Source organism: Zootoca vivipara, chromosome 3, assembly GCF_963506605.1.
Source record: "Zootoca vivipara chromosome 3, rZooViv1.1, whole genome shotgun sequence".
In the NCBI taxonomy this organism is placed as follows: domain Eukaryota; kingdom Metazoa; phylum Chordata; class Lepidosauria; order Squamata; family Lacertidae; genus Zootoca; species Zootoca vivipara.
The window spans coordinates 120405008-120425253 of NC_083278.1; the positions used below are offsets into that span (position 1 = coordinate 120405008).

General features: G+C 57.4%; 3 protein-coding genes across 3 annotated transcripts in view; 1 reads left to right on the forward strand and 2 right to left on the reverse strand.

Moving 5' to 3' along the window:
* IFT172 (intraflagellar transport 172) overlaps positions 1–2133 on the reverse strand; it is a 22234-nt gene extending 20101 nt beyond the window's left edge. Inside the window, exons 1-3 of the mRNA XM_035110796.2 lie at positions 2029–2133; positions 1628–1771; positions 348–460 (exon numbers count right to left, since the gene is read on the reverse strand). Coding sequence (XP_034966687.1) covers positions 348–460; positions 1628–1771; positions 2029–2067 — 296 coding nt within the window. The 5' untranslated portion in view covers positions 2068–2133. The remainder of the gene's footprint in view (positions 1–347; positions 461–1627; positions 1772–2028) is intronic.
* A 299-nt stretch (positions 2134–2432) lies between these two features.
* Positions 2433–7203, forward strand: LOC118083092 (low density lipoprotein receptor adapter protein 1). Its single transcript, XM_060273262.1, has 9 exons — positions 2433–2593; positions 2854–2996; positions 4153–4265; positions 4865–4979; positions 5172–5244; positions 5508–5629; positions 5789–5850; positions 5994–6025; positions 6240–7203. The coding sequence occupies exons 1-9, from the start codon at positions 2503–2505 to the stop codon at positions 6347–6349; spliced, it is 861 nt and encodes a 286-aa protein (XP_060129245.1). The 5' UTR covers positions 2433–2502; the 3' UTR covers positions 6350–7203.
* An 885-nt stretch (positions 7204–8088) lies between these two features.
* On the reverse strand, positions 8089–10839 carry FNDC4 (fibronectin type III domain containing 4). Its single transcript, XM_035110650.2, has 5 exons — positions 10498–10839; positions 10077–10281; positions 9637–9726; positions 8774–8907; positions 8089–8227 (listed from the first exon to the last, which is right to left on the reverse strand). Exons 1-5 carry the CDS (start codon positions 10684–10686, stop codon positions 8189–8191), a joined length of 657 nt encoding a protein of 218 aa, XP_034966541.2. The 5' UTR covers positions 10687–10839; the 3' UTR covers positions 8089–8188.
* Positions 10840–20246: the final 9407 nt, after the last annotated feature.

The window sequence follows — 20246 nt, forward strand, 5'->3', positions numbered from 1 at the left end:
TCATCCTCAAGGAACACTGTGGTTCCAGGAAACATGTCACAGGGCTGCTAAGGCATCCCACTGGATCAGATAATGCAGAGCATCTAGCAGTAAAGAGCACTGAGCCCCTCAACTCTGCCCCATAGCAAGTCAGGCTCCAGAGAGAAAAGCAAGCCTTCATCCCCAATAGCCACCTGGGCTATGAGTGCAGGCAGCTGTCCTTGTGGCAGGAAGGACCCAACATAAAAGGCCACTGTGAGAGCAGAATGCTGGATTCTTCCATCCTCTTGGGATGGAAAAGGAATGGAAAGCAGTGGGGAAAGGGGCCACCCCAGATGGGTCTCCTCACTCCATGCAACGACTCTTACCATTCCTCCCCAATCTTGTAGACGAAAATTATGTTGTCCGTCTGCCCAATTGCAATCTTTGTGGAATCTGGGGAGAATGCCATGCCTTTCACCACATAGCTCTTCCTGCCATACTAGGGGAAGAGGAAGAGTTTGGATTTGATATCCCGCTTTATCACTACCCAAAGGAGTCTCAAAGCGGCTAACATTCTCCTTTCCCTTCCTCCCCCACAACAAACACTCTGTGAGGTGAGTGGGGATGAGAGACTTCAGAGAAGTGTGACTAGCCCAAGGCCACCCAGCAGCTGCATGTGGAGGAGCAGAGACGCGAACCTGGTTCACCAGATTACAAGTCAACCACTACACCACACTACACCACAGGGACAGAGGACACAGGGATAAAGGCGGGAGTGAGGACCCATTCTGAGATTCCACAGACTCATTTGCCATCGTTGCAACAGTGAGTAGTCGTGCGTATTTGGTTTAAGTTGCTTTGCAAGTTTGCTTGCTACTGCCCTCATCTGTCACTGAAGTATCCCTGGGATTGGGAGGGTTTGGGAGGTTCATTCTGCCCCCTCCAGCAGAGGGTCCGGGCAGCTGAGAGCACCCACGTGTGGCAAGCTGAGTTCAGGAGCAGCTCTTGACCTGACGGCTGGGAGGCATCAACACCTTCGTCCCCCAGTTTTGTGTTGCCCAATGAGAGTTTTGTCTTTTGGCCGGCTCCAGATACAGGAAGACCCAATAGCTCCAGTGCCATTAAACACTTTTCTCCTGGTGTTGCTTATCAGCTGAATTACTTCCACTAGAAGCATTTTCTAAAAAATGCCATTTCTGTCCTACCTCCCAAAGGAGCCCAGAGCTGGCAACCAGGGCTGCTTGTCTCTTCCTCCACCCCCTGGGCCTCAAGACTGAACCCACAGGCTCTGCAGCAGCCCCTTCTTGAGGTCAGGGGTGGGGAGCAGCCCTTGCCCTCCAAGTGTTGCTGGACTCCACACTGCCACCAGCCTCAGGTGGCACAACCAGTGGTGGGGGACGATGCAGTTCAGCCACATTTGGGGGGGGGGCCACCTTGGCTTAGGACAAGTCACCTGCTCTGTGTGTCTCTTTCCTCAATGGGCTTGAGGTGGAACCTGTTCTCCAGAGGCTCTGGGGGTCACCCCCCCCAACAACGACCGGGGCTGAGAAAAAGGCTCAGCTGTCAGAGCCATGTCCCCCAGGGGCCAGGCTCCGATGGCAGCTCCCCTTGGGACTGAGCAGGGCCCCGGAGCCTGAGTCGCGGGGAGCGGCGCTGGCTGGGCTACCTTGGGGTCGGTGGGCTTGGTGGAGAACTTGTCCCGTCGCTCGCCGTGCTCGTCGTAGAGGAGGACCACGCGGTCCACGGTGCAGACGGCGAACTTGGCGTTGTTGGGGGCCCACGCCATGCACGTGACCTTGGCGGCCCCATCCTGGGAGGAGGAGGAAGGGGAGAAAGATGTCGAGGCTCAACGACGCCGGACCAGCCACGGCAGGCGCCGCCACCAAAAGGGCCCCGCACGGCGGATCCGGGACTCTGCGCCCCCCCGATCCTCCCCCGCCCCCCCCCCCGCCACGGGACCCGCTTCCCCGCTTGGCCCGGCCTTCTCTCTAGGTCGCCCCCGGAGGCTGAGGCCCAGGGGTCCCCGCGAGGGTCGCTGCTGGTGGGACCGGGGCGGGCGGCTCCCACCTGCGGGGTGAGCAGAGTCCGGACGTGGCGCAGCTGCATCGCCCTCCCGTCCCCGCAGGCCGCGCGGCGTCTCCGCCCGTTGCCCCAGCAACCGCCCCGGGAAGGAGGCCGCCACTGATGACGTCGCCAGCGCCGCGCGGCGAGAAAGGAGGAAGGGCGCGCCAAGGCACAAAGATCAACTAAAGTGCAGAGTGGCGCCCGTCACCATCTGGATAGGGATTTCCGGGTTCGTGTAGGAGGAGCTGTTTGTGCCGGGCGGAGTTCTCCTCCGAGTCCTCCCGGCAACTCTCACTTCCTCGATCTCTCTGCACGTTCCTATCTCTGTGGGTGGCCAGGCGGGGGAGGGAAAAGAGGGCTGCTGGCCGCGCATGCGCCCTCGCCCAGCCGAGGAGGAAGAGGAGGCAGGCGGCGGCATCTCGGAGCCTCTCCCTCCCTCCCTCCCTCTGTCCGTCCGTCCCGTCCCGTCCCTTCCCGATGGAGGCGCTGCGGGCGGCGGGCCGTGCCGTGCTGCGGAGCCCCAGCCTCGCCCGACACCGCCTGGGCGTCGCCCGCCTCCGCCGTCACCGTGAGTCCCTCCCTCCCTCCCTCCCGGGGCGGCCGTTGCCAGGAGACGGCGGCGCCCCTCCCCCCGCCACGGGAGCCCCACGTGGGACTCGGAGGGGTCGGGGGGTCCGGCGCTGCTCCGGAGGAGGAGGCTGCCTCGCGGCACCTCCGAAACCCCCGGCCGGCCGCGGAGGGGTCTCTCGGGGCTGTCTCCGCCCTGCTCCTCCTCCCCGGTGGTCTGACGGGGCTTCCGCGCCTCCCTCCCTCCCCCCCTCTCTGCAGAGCTGCCGGAGTCGTGGTCCGACATGCGAGAGCCGCTGCTGGAGGGGATGGGCTTCGGCCTCAAGTACCTGGGCATGACGCTGGTGGAGAAGCCCAAGGGGGAGGACATGGCCAGCGCCGCCATCCACCGGATCCTCGCCACGGTAGGAGGCGAAAGGGAGACGCAAACCGCGGGACTCCCTTCCGCAGGAGGCGGGGATAGCCACCAACCGGGGTTTCCCTTTTGGACTACAACTCCCACCATCCCAGACCACTGACCCAGCTAGCTAGGGAGGATGGGAGCTGTAGCCTAAAGACAGCTGGAGACCCAAGTTTGGGAGACTCTGGGTTGAGGGGAGGAGAGGGCTGTCCAGTTGCTGGAAATCTTGCTCTTGGGTTTCCCTTTGGGGCATCCGCTTTCTGGGGTTTTCTACTTCTGCTTTCAATTGAGCCTCGGACATGATCAACAGTAACCAGGGAATCTGGGACAAGATTGGAGGAGTCACGTGCTTGGATCGTTTGGTGCCAGACAAAACTGTCAACCCATCAAGCTCCTTTTAAGGGCAGACCTACATACAGAACATTGCAGCTAATATGTTTGGAAGTAGCTCAGAAAAAGCTGGGGGGGGGGGGATAAAAAATTCCTTCCAGTAGCACCTTAGAGATCAACTAAGTTTGTCATTCGTATGAGCTTTCGTGTGCATGCACACTTCTTCAGATCCACTGAAACAGAAGTCACCAGACCCTTATGTCTAGTCAAAGCTTGGGGAGGGGTATTACTCAGAAGGGTGGTGGGAATGGGTGATTGGCTGATAGGATGTTGCCATTGAGAAAACTGTGAAAGTTGGCTGCTTGCTGAGGGTCTCACTGAAGGTCTTCTTCCCCTCAGACAGACTCACTGCTGATGCCGCGGTGGCTGGTTTCAGGAGCCACTGGCTGCGGATCTTGGTGGAGATTTCCCAGCCTAAGAAAATAAGCTACTGTAGAGCCAGAATAAAGGGCAGCCCAAATGATGCAGGGATTGGAAGAAACCTTACTGCATCTGGGGCTTCCTGATATGGAGAAAAGGGTTTTATCATGACATGCTGCCTCCAGGTGTGATGATGAGCATCAGCCTAGAACTGTCTTGGAAAGGGGATTGGACAAATCTGTGGAGAAGAAGATGGAGATGCCTCCCAGTGGGAATTCTCTGGGTGCCAAAAATGGGTGCAGAGGAGGGGTGGGCTTCTTGGAAGCCTGTTAGGAACTGAGGGCTGGGCTAGGGGGTCTTCTGTGATTATCCAGGAGGCCTCTTTCCCAATCTCTCCCTTCACTCCTCAGGCTCGGGTGGGGCCCAAGAAATTTCGGAAGGTGATCTTGACTGTCTCCCCACGAGGCCTCTCTCTGCAAGACGCTGAGACCAAGGAGACCATTGAGACCATCTCCATCTACAGGTGGGTGAGTGAGGACACTCCTGCAAGGTAGGGCTGTTGGAGACCAGGGAGCTGCCTGCCTGAGCCCCTTTCAGCACAGCTGCCTGGCTGAGGACTTGCCCACTGGGCCGGCTGGCTGGGCTGTGAGCAGCCATTTCCCCTTGCATAAAAAGCAAGCAGACATGCACCCAGTTGGGCACTGGGGGAAACCAAGGGAGGGGCAGCCCACAGGCGTCTCCTGCTGTACTGGGGGACGTGGTTTGCTGGGGAGCCCCATCCTGCTCCCTCCCTGCTCCCTGGGGCGGTGTGTGTGTGTGTGGAGGGGCTGCTCCCCAGTTCCAGCTTCTGCTGCCTGCAGGACAGGGACATTTTCTGCTCTCCCTGTTTCTGTAATCCACTACTGGGGCAAAATGCTCTCATTGTGCTGCGTCTCCGCCTTAGTCCTGCATGCCCAGTAACATGCCCATCTCCCATGGGCACCTCCCCTGGTACATCTGGGCAAAGCCCCCTCTGTCCCAACGCAGCTGCTGCCCCGTCCCGAGACCCTTCTGCTCTTGACCTGCCGGGGCGCTTGATGTGTGGGGATGCCGAGCGCTGCCTCCTCTCCCACCCTCTTTCAGGATTTCCTATTGCACCACAGACAAGCTGCAGAACAAAGTCTTTGCCTACGTGGCGCAGAACTCCCAGAGCGGTGCCCTTGAGTGCCATGCCTTTCTGTCGCCCAAGAAGAAGATCGTAAGCGCTGCCTGCGTTCACCCCCTGGGGAGGGCTGGGTCCTGCGCTGCTCTTTTGGGGTGGGGGTTGCTCGCTGGTTGACCTCAGTGCCTTGGCCCCTCTGCTCCCCCACCTCCCTCCCAGGGCCCTTTGCCGGGCGCTGCCTCGCCAGCTGCCCTGGTTGCCTTCTCTTGCCTCGTGTCTCCCATGCAGGCCCAGGCTGTGACTTTGACGGTGGCTCAGGCCTTCCAGGTGGCCCTGGATCTCTGGGAGGCTGCGCAGGCAGGTATGGATGGTGGCCGTGCCCCTTGCCATCCCTATGCCAGACCCGTCACCTGCTCCCGCCTGGCTTCCTTGGTGGCTCTGTTGCCACCCACCCCGGGGGCACCCTTCTTTTTCCGAGGTTGTGGGGTGGTGAGGGGCACAGGAGGGGGTCTTCATGTCGAGGATGTGAATGCCTCTTGCCTCTGAGGCTCCAGCAGGTGGGAAAGGGAGGGGGGCGCAGGGGGTCTTGGGTGTTTCAGCCTCTGCCCGTTTTTTCTCCACCAGGCTCCAGGGAAGGGCAGGGGGAGAAGAAGCCCTCTCTGAGTCCGCTGTGCCCCTCTGTGGAAAGCACCCGCCCGCCTGGCAGGTCACCCCTTGGCAGCCCCCCCTTCAAGACCAACTTTGAGGTAGGGTATTGAGAGTGGCCTGCTGCCCCACTGCCAGGCCCCCTTGGCTCTCATGGCCAAGAGACTCCCGCCCTCACCAACCCCAACCTTTGTACGTCAGTGGGGCTGCCTGCTCTCTCTCGAGGGGCCTGGCAGCCATCTGGCTTTCTCTGGCCCTAGGAGGAAGAGGAGGAGGACGAGGAGGAGGAGGAAGAAGAAGATCTCAACGAAGCCTTCTCTGGGTAGGGGCCTGATGGCTGCGTCAAGGTCCCCTGTTTGCTGGGGGGGCAAGGCAGTCAGAGGTGTGGGTTTTCTGTTTCTGGGGGGACACATTGAAGGGCTGCTGCTGCTGCTGCTCTGATCTTTGTCTTTTCTCTGCCCCAAGCCGCGTAGAGGAGAGGGGCCGCCCCACCACAGGTAACCACTGACCCCCCCCCCAGCATGGCCCTGCCCTCGACCTTTGCTTGGGATGAAGGGGTGGGGGAATCCCTTTGAAGGCTTTTCATTTCCCTTCTTCCAGGGGAGCTGGAGGGGGTCCCTTGCATTTTCACACGGACTCTTCCATTTGTAGGTTTCTCTCTCTCTCTCTCGCTGTCTCTTTCCTTCCTCTTGATGCCCTTGTGTGTTTCAGGTGTGGGGGGGCTTGCATTTGGGGGCTCCCCAGTTGCCCGCTTCCAGTCAGTGGCGGCCTGGGGCTGCAGCCCCCCCAGCAGCTGCCTTCCTCCGGGGACATTTTTCTGAGGCTGCTTCTTCTCCGCTTCTTTCTCTGCCACTCACCGTGTCTTCGCTGCTCATCTCCAGCACAGCCTCAGCTGCCCCTTGTCTGTCACCCATCAAGGACCAGCTGCCCCCCACCCCGGGAACCTGGTCTAGCCTGCCTTGGACCCCTCACCCTGCTGGCCTGGGGAACCCCAACAGCACCCTGTGGGGCACTCAGCGGGGATCCTCAGCCCCAGGCCCTCTTCTGCTGGGTGGGGCAGCCTGAGTCTTGCGGGTGGGTGCACCAGGCCTCCTCATGGTGCTCTTGAGGCCTGAACATTGGGGGTGGGGCAGCATTCAGATTCCCGAGTGTAGATAAATCCTTCCCTCTGCTGCCCCCCACCCTGCCCTGCCGCCCAGCTTGGGTGGGAAGGCAGTCCCCTCCCCTCCCCTCCCCTCCCCTCCCCACCAGCTGCTCATCACTGCCAAATCACAGCTTTGTAGCAAAAAGACTAGTTTTTAATGTCCTTTTCTAAAGGGAAATAAACCATTTCTACTGTTGTTGTACTTGGGTGTCTTTCCTGGCAGAGGCCTCAGCCCATGGGGGAAAGGGGGCAGCAAGTGGCACAGCTGGCTAGCTCTGGGTGAGCCCAACTGGCACACAGTGGGGGGGGGCATAGCACCTTCCGTCTCCTTCCTGGACTGGGATTCCTGGCTCACCTGCCTGGGGCTTGCCATTCTGGCACCACCTTGAAGCCACTTCCAGAGCTCTCTGGGTGAGCTGTACCAGGCAGGCCCTTCTTAAGGGGGGGGGGGGAGAAGCAAGCCAAGTGGGCCTGGGGAGATGCCCTTCTGTGGGGCGGCAAGCTGGGCAAGCAGGGGATTCCACAGTCCCCCACCATCGCTCTTTGCTGTGCAAGGGGGGGGGGAGCCTGCGAGGGTCTTCACTTGTTAAAGTAGGTTCTCTAGTGGGGGGGGGAGTGGAGCAGCAGGGAGGCAGAAGGGGGCCTTTTGCTGCCCAGCTGGGGAGGCGGAGAGCTGCCTGTCCTGAGGGAAGGGTGGGGTGGGGTGGCTTGACCTCCAGGCAAAGGGCCCTGAGTTGCTCTCAGCCCCACAGCTGAAGGGAAATAGGCAGATGGGGCTGCAAGCTCTTCTCTCTTTGCCTGGACTGAAAGGCCACCCGCCTCTCCCAACACAACGCTCTGAGCTGAGCCTTCAGGCCGGAAGAGCTGGATTCCTGGAAGGCGGTGCTGGGTGCTCCTCCTGGATGTGGCCAGAGAGAGATGGTGCGTGGCAGTTCTCCAGCTGCCGGGTGGGAAGGGAACCCTCCTGATTTTGCTGAGAAGGAAGAAGGTGGAGGTGGGCTTTGCCTGGAGGTGGAGGGCAAAGGCAGTTGGCACACAGCTGGTACCTCCCCAAGAGGAAGCCAAGGGCAGCTGGCAGGAACCCTATAACTTAGGTGGGAGGGGGCAGGTGGGAAGGCATGGGGGCGACAAAGTCTGCCCAGCATGGTCTTCTGGGTGGTGGCCCCGCTCAGGGCCCAGTCCAGAGTTTCCATGGTGAAGCTGCGGGGAGGGCCTGGGGCTGGGCGAGGTCGCGCCTTCAGCTCCGCCACGAGGCTCTTCTGATGGTAGCGGTGGGTGGCGCTGGCCTGCCCGGTGGGTGCCGCTACTGCTGCGCTCTCAGTTGGCGGTGGCCCCAGAGAGGAGGGTTGGGCGAGAGGGTGAGGCCGGTGTTCCGCATGCACTTTGGCCCCGGCGGGCTCCATGCAGGTCTTCTCCTCCTGGGGCGAGAAGAAGCAGGAACTCTTTGCATGCAGGGAAGCAGGAGGCCGCGGCGGAGGTGGCAGCGCCGAGGCCACTGAGGTCCCGAGAGTTTCAGCTACACCTCGATGATGTTGACAGAGGGCGATTTCATCTTCTGGAAAAGGGAGAGAGAGGGTCGTGGGAGCGAGCACGACCCCCAGAGCTGTTGGGGGCTCAGACCCCTCCCACTCCCTCTTGGCCAGGCTGTGCCCCCCCCGCACCTCAACTACGTCGCCCCCATTGCCCTAGAGAGCCGCCCGGCACCTTCGCTCCTTCGAAAAATGCGTGTCCAAAGTCCCCACATGCCATTTTCCCTTGCAAGATGGCAACCCGCCCTGGGTGGGTCCGGTTCCGGCGCCCTTCCCCCCCCCCGACGAAGAGCGCTCTTCGTGATCGGCCAAAGGCGGCTTCCCCGGCGCTTGCCCCGCGCTTTTGCTTCAGCCGCGCAACCAGCATTCCGAGGAGAAGGAGGCGGTGGCGGCGCGGCGGCACATACCCGCTCCAGCCGCCGAGAGCCCCGAGGACTGGGCAGCAGCTCCCAGTCCCGCTGTCTCGGACTGGGCTGCCCGCCGTCGAGCTCCGCGCCCTAGCCCTCCTCCCCGGCAATGGTGGGCTGAGCCAAGCTCCCGCTGCTCCCCTTCCGAAACCCTAACCCCCCCACCTTGCTGCGGAGGAGACCCCCGGTGGGCCGCTCGGGCGTGCTGTGCTCCGAGGCAGGCTTGCTCTTCTCCTTGTTGTTGTTGGAGTCGTTGTCCTTGATGATGTCGTATTGCTTGCAGAAGAGGGCGATCACCGCTGCGGAAGCAAGGAGGAAGGAAGGCTGACGAGGGGGCCTCCATCGTGCAAGGGTCTCTCTCCCCCCCCCCCCATTTTGACATGCTGGAGTTAGTGGCTGGTTGGTTCCCAATCTTTTATTTGCGCAAAAGTTCAACACAGCTCAGTCAGAAAAAGGAGCTCGCGACGCGTTCATTCGGCCCTGCGCCCCGAAATAAGCATTTCTACCCAATCTCCCGCGCATCTCCTTGATCCGGGGACTCTTCAGATTCACAGCTATTTTATCCTCTCAGAGCTGTTGCTTCTGCACAATGCTCGTCAAAACCCTAACCCAGGTGGCAACTGCCCATCGGGAACTGTGGGTGCGCCCCCACCATAAGCATCCGGCCCCTCTGCACTGCACATACAAGCGGCGAGGAGGAAAGGCTGCGCTTTGCTCAGGTCCTGCTTGCAAACTGGGTAGCCGCTTTGAGGTGCTCCCGCTCGCTTGGGCCTGATCCAGCTGCTGGGGCTGGGCTCTTCTGACGGAGCCGCGTTCAACGGGATGCTTCATTTGGCTGCGCAAGGCTGTCAGGCGTGGCCCTTCCGTGCAAAAAACGGTAGCCAAAACATGCAGGAAAGAAGAAGGAACTTTGGCTGTGCACCAAGAGACAAACTCCGAGCCAGGGCTAGTGGGATACTCACACACCCGGAAGGAACATAATGAGAGCGTGCTGGACGAGGCCCAAGGGAGCTTCCCACCCGCCTCACCTGCCCACATGAACAGCACAGCCACGATGATGACGATCTCGCCCGTCTGCAGCTGCCGCTCCTTGTCCAGCCCCTCCATGGTGATGTCTCCTGCCGAGAGAGAGAGAGAGAGAGGGTTGTGCTTCGGGAGGGAGGGACGCCCCGTCGGGCGAGGCAAGAGAAAGGAGGGGAGAGCAGCCGCCGGCTGGGCAGGGTCCCGCCGGCTGGGCAGGGTCCCGCCGGCCCCTGCGTCTGGGCTGCCCACAGGTCACTGAGGGGGCCCCACCTGCCCAAGGACGGAGGCACGACGGAGCTTCCTGGCCCCCGGAGGAGACCCGGGACTGACTGGGGGGAGACAGACGGCGCTGGAGGGGGACAGGGGCGCCCAGCCGGTCAGAGAGGCTCCAAGGGGCGGTGGTGGGGTGGGAGAGGGGAAAGGCCCCCCGGGGCGCCTCGCCTACCCTGACTGGAGCTGTTGGACGGCAGGCGGTCACTCTGCTTCAGGGTGCGGAAGTGGACCCTCTTGCTGGCTTGGCTCTCGCCGTGCAGGCCGATGCTTTGCACCTGGATGACATAGTCGGCATCTTCGGCCAGGTCCCAGAGCACGCACGCCCGCGTCGTCGTGTTCACCTCCCGGATGAAGCGCTGCATCTGCCCGTCCTGCCGCTGCCGGGAAGGGGGGGGGGGGGAGGCCGTCAGAGCGGGTGAGGGCAGAGAGAGGGAGGGAGGAGAACATAGCCCCCCTTGGCTGAAAAAGGGGTTGGGGAGAGGGGGGATCCCGCCCCAGTGGGAAAATGAGAAGCAAGGGGGCAGTGGGGCTGCGGGACAGAGGAGTGGTGCGCCCCCCGCCTCACCTGCCTCCTCCTCCTCCTCCAGCCTCACCTGTTGCAAGATGGCGTAGCCGATGACGACGTCCCCTTCCGGGACATCCCACGAGACCATCGCGGAGTTGGCCTTGAGCTGGGTGACGGTGACGTTGACGGGCGGCGGTGGTCGATCTGTGAGGCAAGCAGGGATGGAAGGGTCACGGGTGGCTGGGCTGGACTGGATGACCCCAGGGGTCCCTTCCATCTCCGCCTCCGGGTTTCTCCTCCCTCCTGGTGGCTGGCACAAGTTGGTGCTGCTGCGGGGAGGACTCTGTCCAGGGAGCAGCGGCCTTTCCAGGGGATTTAGCACCCCTAGAGACTGAGGGGAGCAGGGCCTGGAAGGCAGCGGCAGCGTCCTTGATGCTGTTATACTGAAGGTGTAATTTTAGGGCTAAGAGTTATCATCTTGCAATGCAGTGCTTTCGTGCAAGCTGCTTTGAGCTTTAGTTTAAAACAAAACAAAACAAACAAAAAGAACTTAATCTGAAAACTAAAGCCATTTTCCCTCTAAAAGTGGTGAGTACAGATAGAAACGAGACCCAGGCAGAGCCGATTAAAGGTTATGAGCCCAGGACGCTTTATTTGTGTTGAAAAATGGACTGAACATCATGATGGAAGGGGCTCCCTAGGCCCGAGATTCTGACTGCGAGCTGAAGAATAAAAACTGGACAATGGTGGTGGAACGACCTGCTGGTGGACACAGGAACATTCCTTTCAGGAGTTTATAATACCGGGTCAGTGAGTTCCGAAGATCAATTAAGAATTGTCTGAAAAATATTGTTCCAGCATATTTTATTTTCTTATTTATAGCTCCACGTTCACTGTGCCTCCTTATTCATCTTTTACTCGGAAGGGCGAAAGGTTGTACAGTATAGTACTCTCCAAGGGGAAACAGGGAGAGTGGCTGGGGGGGAGAGAGAGCTGTAGGGAGCCTTGACACAAGGAAAGACCCTCCATCCCGCAGAAACACCTGCTCCTTCCGAGGCTTCTCCTCCTCCGAGAGCTTTTCACATTTGGACTCCGCAGTTCGCTTTCTCTTCCAGCTGACCTCCCCGCTAGTGGCGCTCGGCTGTCACAGTTGCGCCCTTCCGTTTCCTCAGATTCCTGGCAAATTGGCGCGCCCTGAACTCCGCTTGGTCCCCTGGCTGTGCCCCCCTTCAGCCACAGAGGCCCCCTTTCTTTGGGGGGGGGAGAGGCAGCAGGTTGCCTCCTGCTCTGGCTGGGCAGCCCTTTCCTGACCTCGGCCCCAGGGCCACTCCCTACCTCCAGCTACCTCGCCAGAGGAGACCCAGGGGTGGAGAGTGAGGGGAGGCAATGAACCCTCCAAGGATCTCCTTCTGCTCCTGCAGTTGTATTTTAAGCCGTTCATTTGAGAAACTTCTGCTGTTTTGAGGGCACCAGGCAAGAAGCAGGATGTCCCTCTATCTGACCGTTAAACGAATAAATGTATTTCTTGGAACTCTGCGGGCTTGACTGGCAATAGGTCCCCCCTCGCGTACCTGCCTGGTTTCAGACTCCCCGGGGAATAGCAGCTGCTGACACCACCTACTTTCCTTGCAAGCTGCACTTAAAAGTCCTAGGGGCCTCGGCTCAAAGTCAGCTATTATGTATTAAAAAGACGGACCCCACCAAGTAGGGAAGTCTGGGGGGTGGAAGCCGGCGTGTAAGGCCCGGGTGGGTGGAAAGAGGTCAAAAGGTGTCCTCTTCCAAGCGAGGGAGAGTCGGGCCTCTTGTCTTGGGCAGCTGGAAGTAAAGCAGCCGCGCCGGTTTTTGGCCGGATTCCGGGCAAAGCAGGCCAAATTGAGGGGATCGTGACCGTGCGTGGGGTGGTTTGGGGACGTCAGGCGTCAGAATGGGCCAGAGTCACCTTCTCCTCCTGGGCCAAGGGCAGCGGAGTGGCCGCAGGGTGCCAGGAGGTGCCCCCTGCCAGGAGACCTTTGCCACTGCCGGAGAGGAGGCGGAGGCCGGAGAGGTGGGCAGAGGCTCCTTCTCACCCAAGCGAGGCCAGCTGGCAGCCGCGGCCTTCCCTGGAGCCAGGCTTTTACTCTAATGAAATTGGCCGGGGTTCCTCTCGCGGCTGCCAGGAACAAGGTGCTTCGATAGGGGCCCGAGCCTGCCTTGGCCGCGGCGCTGCTGCCCCGATCCGGCTGCTTCCGCGGGATATGGGCGGCCACTGACGCAGCCGAGCAGGGCAGGGCAGAGCTGGGGCCAAAGAGACCCCCGCCTTTCCCACCCCCTCCCTCGCCCTCCGACGGCCTTCGTCGGGGTGCGGGGCAGCCCGGGTTCAGCACCAAGGCCAGCGCCCCGAGAGACGACCTGCCGGGCCTGCGCTGGGGGTCGAAGCGGATGCGCGCGTGTGGAGAGCGCGCTGGTCTCAGGCGCCGATCCTGACCCCCGGGGGCCTTTTCTCTCCCGCCTCCCGCCCCGCACGGAGCCCCGGCACTTACTTGCGCGCACGAGGCACAGGTCGCAGCTGACCAGCACCAGCATGGCCGCCGGGCCGAGGTACGCGGGGAGCGGAGCCATGGCCGCGGCCGGGCGCAGCCCTTGCTCATGGAGCCCGGCGAGGCGACGGCGAGGCTCCGGGCGCTCACGGGGCGGCCAGCGCGGGCCCCTCCGCAGTCTCCGCCGCAGCGGCTCCCGCCGGACGGGTCAGTGCCAGTGCCGCGCTCCCGGCTGCGGAGCCTCCTGCTCTTCCGCCGCCTTGCGGCTCCATCCAGGCGGGCCGAGGCGTCCGCAGAGCCCAGCGGAGGAGCCCTGCCCAGCGGCCGAGGCCCGGTTCCGCTGCGGAGAGTGTTCGGGCGGCGGCGGCGGCGGCCGCAGCATCAGCTGGAGAGGTAACGCGGTCCCTGCAGCACCAGCCGCGCTCCGTCGTGGAGACGGTCGCGCCGCCCAGTTGGCGCCGCCTCCGCCTCGCCTCCCCGCGAGGGCACCAGCTGCTCCGGACCTGAGTGGCCACTGGCCGGAGCCCGGGAATTCGGGCAACAAGGAGCCCCCGCCGACGTCACGCCCCGGTCAGGGTCGTGGGGGGGCTCTTTGGCGGGGTTCCGACCTGGCACCCTATGGGTTTATTTGGGGGAGGCGCAGAGTAAGGAAGGGCCGCCCTCCGCGCAAAGCAGAACCGAAGTTGCACGTGGGGAAAGCCCTCCGGGATCATCGGTGGGGCAAGGAGGTTTGCAGGGGGTTGGACTCGATGACCCTTGGAGCCCCATCCCGCTCTGCCCTTTTGTGATTCTATTATGTCATTCAGTCCCAATAAGAGCGGGATCAGACCCCTCCTTGCGATTTGCATAAGAGAAACGTGGCTACGTGAGGCAAGACGTGTGTTTGGAGGGGGGTATATTTGCCAGGTCCAACACAGGAGCCACTCCTGGGCCCGCTCGGAGAGAGCCAGGGCGGTGAGCTGGTCTTTCGAGCTCGCAAAAAACTACAACTTCCGTAGTTTGGGCGTCCCCAAAGGATTATGGGAGCTGTAATTTGGCACCCTGGGAACTTAAGGCACCCTGGGAACTGTAGTTTTCTATAGGGGCCGAGACTATTCCCTGCAGCCTTTCCCAAGGGGACTCTAGGAGTGGTACTTGTGAGAGGGTCTCCTGTACACCCTGAGCAAGCTACACTTCCCAGCACCCTGGGGACTATTGCTTGCTCAGGGCGTTGAGGGTTGTGATACCCTTTGCAGAACTACGGTTCCCAAAACAGGTCCAAAATCCCATTCCTCTTCCTATATAACTCTGGGAACTGTAGCTCGGTGGGGGAAACAGCCCTTGGTGTCTTAAATAAACTATAGTACCCATGATTTCTGCCAAATGATTCAGGAAAGGGAACTAGCAGCCTCCAAACAACTCCTGGCGCCCTGAACAAACTACAGTTCCCAGGACTTTCCCAAAGCATCCTGGTAGCCCACTCTGGTAAGTGCAGTTCCTTTGGGGGTCAATCACAACCCCCAGCACCCTGAATCTGCATCGTTCTGCATTTCCCTTTGGACTTGTCACTAGGGGGAGCCAGAGGAGGGACAGGACGGGGCCCCATTCTACAGTTTTGTTTGCTTGAGCTGCAGGCCTCCCAGCTGTCTGGATTTCTTCTGCCACTACCCTCATAAAAAAACATGGATTTTTAAAAGACGCAAGAAATAAAGAGTACAGTAATATATTTATGTGGTCCATGAAATCAATTTGGAACTTCAGACTTTGTGTGGGCACAAACAAGATCTCCATCTCATCCATTCAGACATTATGTTTTCCCCTCCCTGTGTGTGCAGGCAGATGTGAAATGACTCTCAGCTCAGTTTTTAAAAAAATGTGTCATGAGATTCAGCCCCAAGAGAAGCATTAAATCAAACATGGGTTTCTCTATACTTTTAAAAGAAGTGGACAACAATAATTTTGTGGCTAAGACAAAAAGCCACTTCTCAGAGGGACTCATTACCATCTCTCACCTGTGTCAGGAAGGAGGTGGAGACAATAAATAAGCTCTTGGGGATCCATTAAATTAAAACCACAAAGAAATACACAAGCACGGTTTCTTTGAATGCAGCATAGAAGGAAACAGAAACTTGTTACAGGACAAATCAGAATTTAATGTGAAAAAACTTCTCTTTATTTAATAAATTGTCCTAGCAGCTACTAATACTATAGCTGACATGGTACCAGAATCCATACAGCCAGCCTTCTGTACTGCTCTGCAAAAACAACTTTTGCCAGGGAGGTGAACAGAAGGGGCACAGGGACGACCACAGCATGCAGAGCAGGCTTAGAACTTGCACTACATTTAACTGTATTTACAAAGTCAAATCTGCAATCTTTCCTATTCCAGAATGCTCAGGATCTCATACAACGTGATATTAATAACAAAATTATATACACACATATACTTTTTTAAAAATAACATTTTTTGCACAGCATATTAAGTTTGCTTTCTATTTGTTTCCAGAAGGTATTGCTCCCCAAGGCCAAAGCAGCACAGCTTGTCTTCTTATAGGACTGTTCTCATAGAATCATAGAGTTGGAAGAGACCACGAGGGCCGTCCAGTCCAACCCCCTGCCAAGCAGGAAACGCCATCAAAGCATTCCTGACATATGGCCATCAAGCCTCCACTTAAAGACCTCCAAAGGAGGAGACTCTACCACACTCCTTGGCAGCAAATTGCACTGCCGAACAGCTCTTACTGTCAGGAAGTTCTTCCTAATGTTTAGGTGAAATCTTCTTTCTTGTAGTTTGAATCCATTGCTCCGTGTCCGCTTCTCTGGAGCAGTAGAAAACAACCTTTGTTGTTTCTAGGCCTTTGACCATTTTGGTTGCCCTCCTCTGGACATGTTCCAGCTTGTCAGTATCCTTCTTGAACTGTGGTGCCCAGAACTGGACACAGTACTCCAGGTGAGGTCTGACCAGAGCGGAATACAGTGGTACTATTACTTCCCTTGATCTAGATGCTATACTCCTATTGATGCAGCCCAGAATTGCATTGGCTTTTTTAGCTGCTGCATCACACTGTTGACTCATGTCAAGTTTGCGGTCTACCAAGACTCCTAGATCCTTTTCACATGTACTGCTCTCAAGCCAGGTGTCACCCATCCTGTATTTGTGCCTTTCATTTTTTTTTGCCCAAGTGTAGTACTTTACATTTCTCCCTGTTAAAATTCATCTTGTTTGCTTTGGCCCAGTTGTCTGATCTGTTCAGGTCATTTTGAAGTGTGATCCTGTCCTCTGGGGTATTAGCCACCCCTCCCAATTTGGTGTCATCTGCAAACTTGCTCAGGATGCCCTCAAGCCCATCATCCAAGTCATTGATAAAGATGTTGCATAAGACTGGGCCCAATACAGAACTTTGTGGAACCCTGTGGCACAGGATGGGAGACACCGGGCCTCACTGAAGAGAGCCGCCTCACTGAACCGAATTTCAGGGTGCTCCACAACATGGCTCCCCATGTTACGCAGTTTGCGTGCCAACACGCGATTCAATAGTTTCCTGGATTTCTCCAAGGCCTGCGGGTTATGGCTGTCGCGCCACACTCTCCTCTTGAGCAGCGTGGACCAAAACAAGGTTGGACCAGGGAACAAGGCAGCAAGCCCATCAAAGTCCTTCTTTATATTAAGCAACAAGTCCACGCTCTTCCTGTACGCAAGATCATTTCCCCCCAGCTGGATAATGATGATATCGGGGGGGGGGGGGGGACCGCAAGCAGCAGCTTGAGCCATCACAGCAGGCATCAGCTCTTCCCAACGCATACCACGCCTTGAAATCCAGGAAACAACACACACATCAGCTGGCAAGCCTAGGTTGTTGCCAATGCTACGATCGCAAGCCCGCACTCACGCCCAGTGCACGATGCTGTGCCCACAAATCCAGATTTGAACTGAAGGTGAAGCTGCGGAACGAAGGGAGGAGAAAGAGAGGTAAGTGGTTGCAAGCTATAGATCCTTACGTATGTACCCCTTATAGGCGTTCAACTTCCAACGGCCCAATTCCTTGATCCTGTCTGTAGGGAGGCCTAAATGCACTGCAGAGGTTGCAGCCCCTATCCTGAAAGAATGGGCGACATATTCTTTTGCTGGAAACCCCATTGTGTCAATTGCCATATGTAGGACACGCGTGAATTGGTGCCTCATCAGCCGAGAACCGTCCTCATGACTGAATAGTGGGCCAGAGCCAGCAGGTCTCAGACACAAATAATGCCTAGTGTCCTTTACAGGACAGGGACCTTGGTGCTTGGAAGCTGCTAATTCTAACCAGGCACCCTTGCCACACTGATCCGTTTTTTGAACTCCGAATATGCACTAACAGTTCGGCGCTGGATAGCTGAATGTCGTTTAAAAGAAGGCCACGGTAGCCATTGTTTGAATGTTTTTCCACCACTATCTCCCTGACCCTGAGGGCAGCAAAGAAGGAGATGGCATAGGCTGCAGAGAGCAATCGTGCTTCATATCTAGACCAACAAATAGACCTCAATTTTTTGCGAACTAAGCAGAGGATGTCATAAGTTATCGGCCTACGCCCTTCGACTTTTGTGGGCTGGAGCCTGCCCCAACCATCAATTGCCCTGTGGACGATGAAGTCCACACAAGGGTCCAAAGAGAATATAGATTTACTGAAAAATGTGATTGCAGCTGAATGTATTTTTAAAGTTTTAGCTGCCCACCCCAGAGTATACTGATGTTCCAAATATTGTAATTCGTGGTCTGTAGTAGGCGGGATGTTGTGTGCGAGGGCTAGAACTTTGCACCGGTAATCAATAAAATTATACTAGACTTTATTGTAGGACTGGAGGGTAGAGGGGGCCACGGAGGCCAATACGTATTAGTCAGAAGGAAGAATGCTGAAACAGTGATCTGTGAGGCTGGTCAGAAGCAGGTTTGAAGGCCAGCTCAGTGGCGATGCAGGGCAAGGGGGGGGGCAGCGTGGGAAAGGAGCGACATGAAGCAAAAGAGAATAAAAGCGGCAGACTATCTATTGTCTGGGGTGGCCTCTTTGGAGCGTGAGCCCAGAGGAGATGCCCCTCAATGCGCTGTTGACGCCGCTCTAATAAAACAAAGTTGCACCCTCGTGCCTGTTTCCCCCTCATTTGTCTAACAATTCCCATGCAAGGGTTCACTACCAACTCCCACAACTTGCTGCCCGTGCCGCATGCCCTTTTATTTTCTTCTAAACAACAGAATTCTCCTATTTTATATCAGCCAGTTTCTTTCAAGCAGCTGAATTTGCTAATGTCTGTGGATAAATCTCCCCAGGGCCTTTGGATGATGGTATAGGAGATTCTCACCCCCCCTTCAAATTCAGAAGAGTTTCCAAGTGACTAAGAGGAGAGTCTGGCTGCTGTGCAAGTAAGGAAACTTCTCCCTCGTTGCTCTCGCCTAAAAATAATGTAACAATTAATTTAAAAAAGATCGAACAACATTACAGCTCAGTTACAGAAATGCAACCGCGCGCCTTTTTAAGAGCAACCTCTGGCCAAACAACAGCCCGGCGACCCAGGGCCGGTGCGTCAATATAAGCGGACTAGGCCGTCGCCTAGGTCGCTGAAATGGAGGGGGCACTATTCCGCCGCCCCCGCCTCTGTGAGTGAGGTGAGCAGGAGCCTTGGAGCGCCCCAGGACGGAAGTCCGCGGCCAATTCCCCTTGGCAAGCGCCGAGTCCTCCTGCGGGGCTTCAGGGATGTGCAGCCTGGAAGGAAGGCGAAACCTCGCGACCAAGGGGGCTGCTGAGAGAGAGCGCGAGTGCGTGCATGGGGGGGGGGGGAGCCACCAGGCCTGGGGCGCCTCTGCCCAACCACTCACCCTCCACGGGCCCGGAGGAAGGGACGAAGGCCTCTGCCTCGCCACCCAGCTGCACCTTCAGCCTCTTGGACATGCCCCCGCCCATCTCGGCCCTCCCAACGCAGGGACACGCTCCGCCCCAGCAGCACCCGCGTGCCCCAGAGGGAGGGAGAAGCTGGGGGTCAGCAGGTGGGGGCGAAGGCGAGCCAGGCTTGGCCTCCCAAAAGCTTGCCGCAGCTCACGGGGCGCCCAGGGGCCGTCAAGGCAGGTGCTCGGCTCCCGCCGCTGGCCCTTCTCCCGCCATGGCTGCCGCCGCGCACCTGGCTGGGCTCCAAGCAGGCAGCCGCGGGGCGGGAGTGTCACTGGGTCCGCTCCTCCTCCTCCTCCTCCTCCTCCCCCCTCGGTGGGGCTCTGAACTCCGTGTAGGTGAGTTTAAACTTTTATTGATGAAAAGTAAACTGTTCAGCATAAGTCTGTCATGATATTAACACGTATTTTCATTTTAGGCAGGCTAAATCATTTCGATTAATGACACAGCACTTCCTGTCGAGAATCCCAGCAAAACAATTTTGCATAGGTGTACACCACACATTTCATTAAAGTGCGCAGCCAGGGAATTCCCCCCCCCAAAAAAAACCCCATTTATTGAGTACATAATCATAAAAGGACATCATTTTTATTCATCAAACTAATGAAACAAAATCTTCACTATTTCTTTTAAATTAACAACCAAACTTTACTTTAAAAATACAATCTTAAGTGAGACACAAATTACTATCTTTTTCTTTTTCTTTTTTGCTGCAGTGGTAACCAAGAGTATGCAAAGATGCATTAAATTTTCATGATTTTTATTTTTAACCAGATAATGAGCTAACCCAAATTGACCAAAACTCATTATGGTTTCTAAATCCTCCTGCTCTGAAATATGAGACTTCACTCACCAGGTGTTATAGACTTAAATTCCTCAAGCACATCATTGTAATTAACTGAGGAAGCCAATTCTTGTTCAATGTACAAAATCAAGAGTGAGTTGGGAGGCTGCTGGGACATTGAACTTCTTAGTTTGTTTTTTTACATGTCCTAGTTTTGAAAAGGCTCTTTCACATGAATAGCCTGCAACAAATAAAACTACAAAGCACTGAATAGATTTATAAAAGGCCTGGAAAATGGAAGACCAATCTGATTCCCTTAGCCCAGTGGTTTGGGACTACAACTCCCATCATCCCTAGCTAACAGGACCAGTGGTCAGGGATGATAGGAATTGTAGTCCCAAAACAGCTGGAGGACAAGGTTTGGCCACCACTGCTTGTTGTTGTTGTTTAGTCGTTTAGTTGTGTCCGACTCTTCGTGACCCCATGGACCAGAGCACGCCAGGCACTCCTGTCTTCCACTGCCTCCCGTAGTTTGGTCAAACTCATGTTCGTAGCTTCGAGAACACTGTCCAACCATCTTGTCCTCTGTCGTCCCCTTCTCCTAGTGCCCTCAATCTTTCCCAACATCAAGGTCTTTTCCAGG

Coding starts and splice junctions, on each gene's coding strand:
- LOC118083092 (XM_060273262.1), top strand. CDS start 2,503: ATGGAGGCGCTGCGGGCGGCGGGCCGTGCCGTGCTGCGGAGCCCCAGC. Junction 2,997..4,152: donor TCCACCGGATCCTCGCCACG/GTAGGAGGCGAA, acceptor TTCACTCCTCAG/GCTCGGGTGGGGCCCAAGAA. Junction 4,980..5,171: donor TGTCGCCCAAGAAGAAGATC/GTAAGCGCTGCC, acceptor TCTCCCATGCAG/GCCCAGGCTGTGACTTTGAC.
- FNDC4 (XM_035110650.2), bottom strand. CDS start 10,686: ATGGAAGGGACCCCTGGGGTCATCCAGTCCAGCCCAGCCACCCGTGAC. Junction 8,908..9,636: donor TGTGCTGTTCATGTGGGCAG/GTGAGGCGGGTG, acceptor TTGCTTCCGCAG/CGGTGATCGCCCTCTTCTGC. Junction 8,228..8,773: donor GGGGTCTCCTCCGCAGCAAG/GTGGGGGGGTTA, acceptor TCCCTTTTCCAG/AAGATGAAATCGCCCTCTGT.